Source organism: Monopterus albus, unplaced genomic scaffold (assembly GCF_001952655.1).
Source record: "Monopterus albus unplaced genomic scaffold, M_albus_1.0 scaffold522.1, whole genome shotgun sequence".
NCBI classification, from domain to species: domain Eukaryota; kingdom Metazoa; phylum Chordata; class Actinopteri; order Synbranchiformes; family Synbranchidae; genus Monopterus; species Monopterus albus.
Genome location: NW_018128402.1, coordinates 162,284 through 169,540, shown reverse-complemented (window position 1 = coordinate 169,540; position 7,257 = coordinate 162,284). Strand labels below are relative to the sequence as shown.

The window sequence follows — 7,257 nt, the reverse complement described above, 5'->3', positions numbered from 1 at the left end:
TGCATACCAAGTCATAGCCTTCAAGGTCAAAATCCATTCCTCTTACAGTGTTGATCCAAGTCTCAGTAATAGCAATTATGTTAAAAGAACGTTTTAGACTACTAAGATAATGTTTTATACTCTGAAAGTTTGCATATAAACTTCTGCTATTAAAGTGAATTAATGATAGCTTGTTCTCAGTCTTGACATTGCTGTTAAACTGCTCATCCGTGTAATACTTGCAGTTATTTTCAGGGTTCTTAAAAAAATTTATTTCAGGGTCAAAATCTTCGTCCGGCTCATGATAATGAAATTCAGAGTCTCCAGTAGTGTTCAGTTCCAGCTCCAGTCCCTCAAAATCTATTAACTTCTGTAACAAATCACTTGCCTCATTCCGTGCATGGGTCATACTTGTTGTTGTTAGTTTCATCGCTCATCTGCCGTCGCAGATATCGATATACCTGCGTGACTCTTCAAACATCAGAGGGTCCAGCGACCCCTTCATATCCTTAAGTACAAAAAGTGTGGAAAAACTGGACATTTTGCTCGTGTGTGTCGCTCTGCCCACACTCTCCCAGTACATGAATACGGATTAATGAGTCCTTGCTGTGGTTATTCTGACCCTAACAGCATCGTTGTGTCTTCTGATATCATAGTTAAATGTAAAACATTTTAAACTGTTTTATAAGTTAGATTTTTGAAGGGGTATACAGCAGCAGTAGGGTCCGGGCCTGCGCCAGCTGCAAAGCCTAGCAGCTCGGGAATACTGCGGGGAGGCCTGTCAGAACATTGCAGTGGAAGGAGAAGGAGGGGCAGTGCTCGATGGTGGAGCGAATCTGCTCCGATAGTTCCAACAGCTGTTACAAGTGCAGCCACATGTTGTGCTGGGTCATTTCTTTTGTCACCCAGGCGTTGATGCGTGCCATTGCCACTGCAGAAGTGGTGCCATGGCTGTCCCAAATTCCTTCACTGCCTCTGCAGGGAGAGCCCCGGGCTGTGCAGTGAGGGAGGAAGAAAGAATGCGGAGACTCAACATTGTTAATCCCCGTACCTGCCTGGGATACGTGTTAATGAATGTGGTCCGAGAAGCGAGCAGTGACCTGGTCCCGTGAGAGTGGATGAGTGGCCTGCCTCCTGCCAAAGAACTTTGCTTTGGGAAGCAAGATAGAGAAGATGCTTGCTTCCAGCGGCGAAATGGCGAGAGGCTGGGTTGGCCAGATGGGGGTGCTTGCTGTGCTGCTTCGTCTGTAGAAGTCACCCATCAAGTTCGATAACAGTTCAATAATAACTATCCGAATGGTCCTGTTTTTCACATGTCAACATCAAGAATGGCTGAGCTGATGTGGGATCAAGTCTATAGCTGCCAATTTATAAATGCATGAAGTTCTGAGCTGGAATTTTTGGCTTTTTCTTCACATAGAGAAATTTTATGAAAATTAAATCACAATTTATCATTTTGTCATCATTCTATTTTCCTCAAATGTTCATGAGTTTGTGAGTGAATGAGTGGTTTGACATTCCAATGAAAAGTTTCTCTCCCCCCCAAAAACTCACAAGATATTTTAGGATCTTTAAAAAGTCATGTGTTCTTGGCAGTGAGAGAAGTTAACCGAAACACATTTAGAGCCAGAAACACGACCTTGGTATCTCAGTGGGAGCAACTGGCCTGTCATGTCTGTGATACTGTATATGTGTGTGAATATGAACTTGAGAACAAGCACATTCAGAGTGAAATGAATGATGACTTGAGAGAATCCAAATACAATGTTGATGATTTTATTAACTTCAGAGAACTGATCATTCATTACATTGTAGTTGCTGGTGTTAGTTTATGGCTTAGTTTTGGCTTGGGAGAACAACTTCTTCAGGTGTTTAAATATTTCTTTCATTTTCAGTCCATAAATGATTGGATTAAAGAGAGGATGATATAAAATCACTTGTAAACTCATTATTAAACTTACAATCTTTGGAATGTGTGATTCCAGTCTAACTATAATGACATCGTATGTACACAAACAAGAAAAGTTAATCAAAACGATCAGATGAGGTAAACAGGTCTGTGCAGCTTTTTTTCTGACTTCTCTACTGCTTCGATAGGATATTATAAGTATCCTGATGTAGGTAAAAAGTATGAAAAGCACAGGGAGAATTGCAAAATTGACAAGCATGATCATATCATGTATAGTACGTGTTGTTGAAATCACACACTGAAGTTTGTAAATTACATTGTTGCAAAAGATTCCTTGTAAAGTATGGCTACAGAGTTTTTCTTTGGCAGTCAAACCAGTTGCTACTGCCATCTGACATGCAGGCATAAGCCAAGCTAAAGGTAAGAGAATACAAAGAGTAGTTTTTCTCATGATAACTGGATACTGCAGAGGTTTACATATGGACACATACCTGTCATAGGCCATGGCTGCCAACAACAAGAACTCTGAACTGAGTAAGGAGTAAAATATATCAAACTGAAAGAGACAGGCTGAATATGATATGATCTGTTTCTCAGATAAAAAGTCGACCAACAGCTTTGGGTAGACAGTAGTGCTCAAAAGAACTGAGTTGATTAACAAGGCTGCAATGAAAATGTACATAGGCTCATGGAGGTTTTTGTGAATCCAGATGAGACACACAATAGTAGAATTACTGCAGATGATTAGAATATATACTGCAAATATTACCACAAAATAAACATACCTGTATTTGGCTACATCCACATGCCCCCAAAATGTTAAATATGTTACATTCATCAATTCATCATCCATTAAAGTTGTTAAAAATATGTGAAAAAAAGAGCAGTTTATGCAAAAACAATGCGGATAATCTCTGAAAGATTAACTGTCACTATTTACCACATAACCTGTACTGGAAAGTCTTTCTCTTTTACCTGACATTTAGTCACACAGAGTGTACTCTTTTCCAGAATTCAGAGAGTGAAGTGGCAATGTGTGTGGAATATGTTTTATTATATTTCTTCATTCTCCATGGGGCTCATTAAACTCTTCATCAAAAAACCACCCACATCACAACCATATGTAGATCAGACCACTGAGTCTAAGTAGAGAGCGTGAAGTATATCTGAGTTTTAAGAAGTACATGTTGTCATTGGTGCACTGGCCCAAAACTGGAACCTCAAGAGTCTCAGTGGAAATCACCGCTGATACTGTATCTGACAATGGCCCCATCCATATGTCACAAGGGGTCACTAAATGGGTCAATGAATATGAAAATGATATCAATCCTACGCTATGGGTTTCGCAGTCACCAGGTCTCAACTCAACTGAACATCTACAGAAGATGTTGGACCCACATGTGTGGTGGAAATTTCTGTAATAAAAGAACTCAAAAGCAAGAAAGATGTTTTTGGATATACAGTATTAATATGTTTGCAAACGGACACTCAACATTCAGCAAGATGCTTCAAACTGAATGTGTCTGACTTTTCCTTCTCACCCCAATTTGTACCCAAGCAGCACAAATGGCACAGAGTGACTGTCACCTTCCACTTGTAACTACAATAAACAATGTCTCCCTTCCCTTAAGACATTTACAATACAATGAGCATTTACTACATACAATATATCAAATAACTGGACAAATCTAGAAGAAAGATAGGAAAGCACTTTAGGTCTGCAAGCATGTCTCACCACAGTCATAATAAAGACAACTGCTAGCATTTAATCCCATCAAAAAAGGATTTATATTAACATCAGTGTATTTAGATTCTTCCACTACAACATGTTAGACAGTGCTCTCCACCACCATCATCATTTTACAACAACCATCTCTAGTTTACATTAAAATGCAAGCAGCTCCATTAGGCCAAGAGGGATTCCTACAGAAGTGGGAACAGAATCCTGTACAACCAGGCCAGAAACACACTGACAAAGGAGCTCAGAGTAGCAAAGATGAGCTACACTGAAAAGCTGAAGAGCCTGTTTTCAGCCATACAACCCTATGTCACTATGGAGAAGCCTGCAGGACATCACCAGGTACAGAAAACCATATCCCCAATGCTGCGATGTCTTTTCGATACTGAAGGACACCACAACCCTGCTGTTGGATCACTGTAGTTTGCCTACTGGGCAAACAAGTTGGTGAATGAAGCAGTCAGCATGACACTGCATTTCATCCTCCAACACCATCATCCCAGACATCCTCCACTCCAAAGTGACCCATATCCAACCCCGAGACTGTCAGCATAGGCACCCCCAGGGATGTTTGCTCTCCCCGCTGGTCTACTCCCTCTACAACAATGAATGCACCTCAGGGGACCCCTCTGTTAAACTCTTCAAGTTCACATATGACAGAAGAGACATCGGTCTCATCTGAGACGGTGACGAGTTGGCCTACATGACAGTTGGTCCTGTGGTGTAGTCACAACAACCTGGAGCTGAACATGTTAAAAACAGTGAAGATGACAGTTGACTTGAGGAGGAGCCCCCCTAGCAGAGGATGTACTTCCTGCACCAGTTCAGGAAGTTCAACCTGCCCCAGGAGCTGCTGAAACAGCTCTACAGAATCACCGAGTCTGTTTTCTGCACTTCCATCACTGTTTGGTTTGGCTCAGCAACCAAACAGGACAGGAACACATTCCAGTGGACAGTTCAGACTGCCCTCCACAAACATCCTGTACACCTCACAAGTCAAGAGGAGGGCAGTGAAGATGTCTGCAGACCCTTCACATCCTGGACACAAACTGATTGAACTTCTCCCCTCTGAATAATGCCACAGAACACTATATGCTAAAGCACCAGACACAAGGACAGTTTCTTCCCCTGTGCCTCTTATGAATAGTTAATCCATGTATGTCAGTATGACAGGATCACAAACAACCCTAGCACAATAGTTTGTCTGCAGCAGGGCCACTGACATGAGGGGAACATTGGGTCACTTGTCCCAGGCCCTGGGTCAAGGTCCAAAAACCTGTAAGTAGTCTAATAAAATAATTAGTCAAAAAACATAGTTGTGGAAACTTTATGTAGTAATTGTGACTCAGGCAAAAAATGGTTTGGTCTCTCACTACTGTAACAGGGGTTCAACACATTCAGTAAACTTCACAAATGGCCAGACACAAAAGTCAGGTGCCCAGAAAAGAAAAAATTAAAAAGACAACAGATGTGCATAGGACTCTAAAAATATATAGTAAAGTGGAAGATGAAGCTTCAAGTACAAGTAGCCTAACATCCCCACTGGTTATTATAGAGAGCAATGTGAGACATCAGTTTAGCTTAAACATCTGGCAAACACGGCTGGATGGTAGCTGTGTCAGAGAGGAGAGACAGAGGAGGAGAGACCCAGCCTACAGGTGAGAGCAGGGCGGGGGAGGCTAGCTGCGATGGAGAGGAGATCACCTTGCCCTGGCACATGAGCAAAACACACAGTGGGCCTGGTCTGCAGTGAAATAATTTGTAAATATAACCATTTAATATATTTTTTTTAATCTAAAAATCCTTCCTTTCTATATTTATAATACATTGTTTTGTCTTTTCTTGTGTGGCCAACATACTTAGTCAATAAAGCTGATTGACAACGATTCTAACTTTGGGAAGTCAACTCAGGACAAATCGCACAAGTGTTCTGCACAGGCCTGACCCCCCTTGGCCAAGCTCAAAAGTGGAGCTACCATTAGCCACCTCCTCTACATGGATGACATCAAGCTGTATGCCTGTATGCATGCTGACTCGCTGATCCACTTGACACAGATCTTCAGTGAGGACATCAAGATGTCATTCGGACAAGAAAAGTGTGGCCAGGTGACTGCCGAAAGAAAAGAGATGGCTGAGACTGATGGGGTAGAACTGTCACCAGACCACAAAACAGACATACAGACCAGCTACAAGTACCTGGTATAATAGAATCACAAGTGAACCACTATGAGAAGGCAAGGACGGGAACATCCAAGTACCATCAAAGGATAAGACAGGTCCTGAAGAGCCAGCTCAATGAGAAGAACAAGATCTGAGTCATCAGTACATATGCTCTGTCAGTCATCAGATACCCTGTCAGTATAATGAGCTGGCCAAAGAGGGACATAGAGCCTGCCAATGCCAAGACCCAGAAACTCCTCAAATGCATGGACGTTTCTACCCCAAGTTCACTGGCCATAAAGAGGGTGGGTGGGGCCAAGTTATATATAGATATCCTGGGTGAAACCCACATCATCCAGGAGTACATCTGTGAGATGTTACCCAGAGACAAACTGCTGAGAGGAAGGATGTCTGAGAGAGCAGCAGACAGAAAATAAAGATCAAGCAGTGAAAGTATCAAAGCAGGACGAGACCCTGGATGGGATGTACTAATGACAGATAGCAGAGGTTGCTTTACTATTTTGACAGTCTGATCATTTAAAATTACCACATCTGGTCTCATGAATGAGAAAGAGCCAAAGTTAGCTAGACCCCCTCCATTCTCCAGCATGAACACAAAAATATAGTTTAGTGGAAACCACTTTTAATGTTTGTAAGTTTGGCTAACTAGCTCTCACTTTATGAGTGAAATGCATGACAGGTCCTCAGGGAGCCAAGGACACCACACTATCATATACACAACAGTTAAATGTTTCAATCATCACAGCTTTACTGTCTTTACATCTATATTCTGAAAATTGTTTTGGCTCTGTGTGTAAGTACAGTGACAGCAACAAAAACAAAAGACAAATTAGAATAGAATCTTTATTGTCATTGCACAATAAGTACAATGAAATTGTATACAATCCCATTCAGTGCAGAGAAGCTGTAAGGACTGCTCGAACACAACAGTGAGCAAGTCACAAAAATAGACGGACCCAGGTGGCTGACTTCGGTGCAGACAGTGTAGTTTATTTACAGTGATGTATAAGTGACAAGAAATGAACAGTTGAATAATACAGGGACCGGGTGTCGAGCATAGGAGTGTACACAGTCAATGATGGAGATGATGCAAAAAGGACCGGGCTGCGGACATTGGGATTCACTCCTGGGGCCTATTTCAAGAAGGCGGTTTTGTCGAAACTCAGAGTTTGTTAACCCCGAAATGAGGGCAACTCGGAGTTTTCGGTTTCAGAAACGGAGGTAACTTAAACCTGTGAAAGCGGGGTAAGTTAAACCCGTTTCACAAAGAGAGGTAATCTAAACTCAGAGTCAGTTACTATGGCAACTTACTCTGTGAACCTAACCTGCTGGCGAGCAGGTTTTGTTCGGGAAACTCAGAGTTTCCTCTGGGTCTCCACCCCTTTTTAAAGTGAAAGGTGTTTAATACCTCATTTAATCTTTCAGTACATTCATAGATTGCACACGTTTC

At 41.9% G+C, this 7,257-nt stretch overlaps 1 protein-coding gene across 1 annotated transcript; it reads right to left on the bottom strand.

Moving 5' to 3' along the window:
* Nucleotides 1–1,808: 1,808 nt before the first annotated feature.
* Nucleotides 1,809–2,741, bottom strand: LOC109952954 (olfactory receptor 11A1-like). Its single transcript, XM_020588277.1, has one exon. The coding sequence runs from the start codon at nucleotides 2,739–2,741 to the stop codon at nucleotides 1,809–1,811; it is 933 nt and encodes a 310-aa protein (XP_020443933.1).
* Between the last annotated feature and the right edge of the window lie 4,516 nt (nucleotides 2,742–7,257).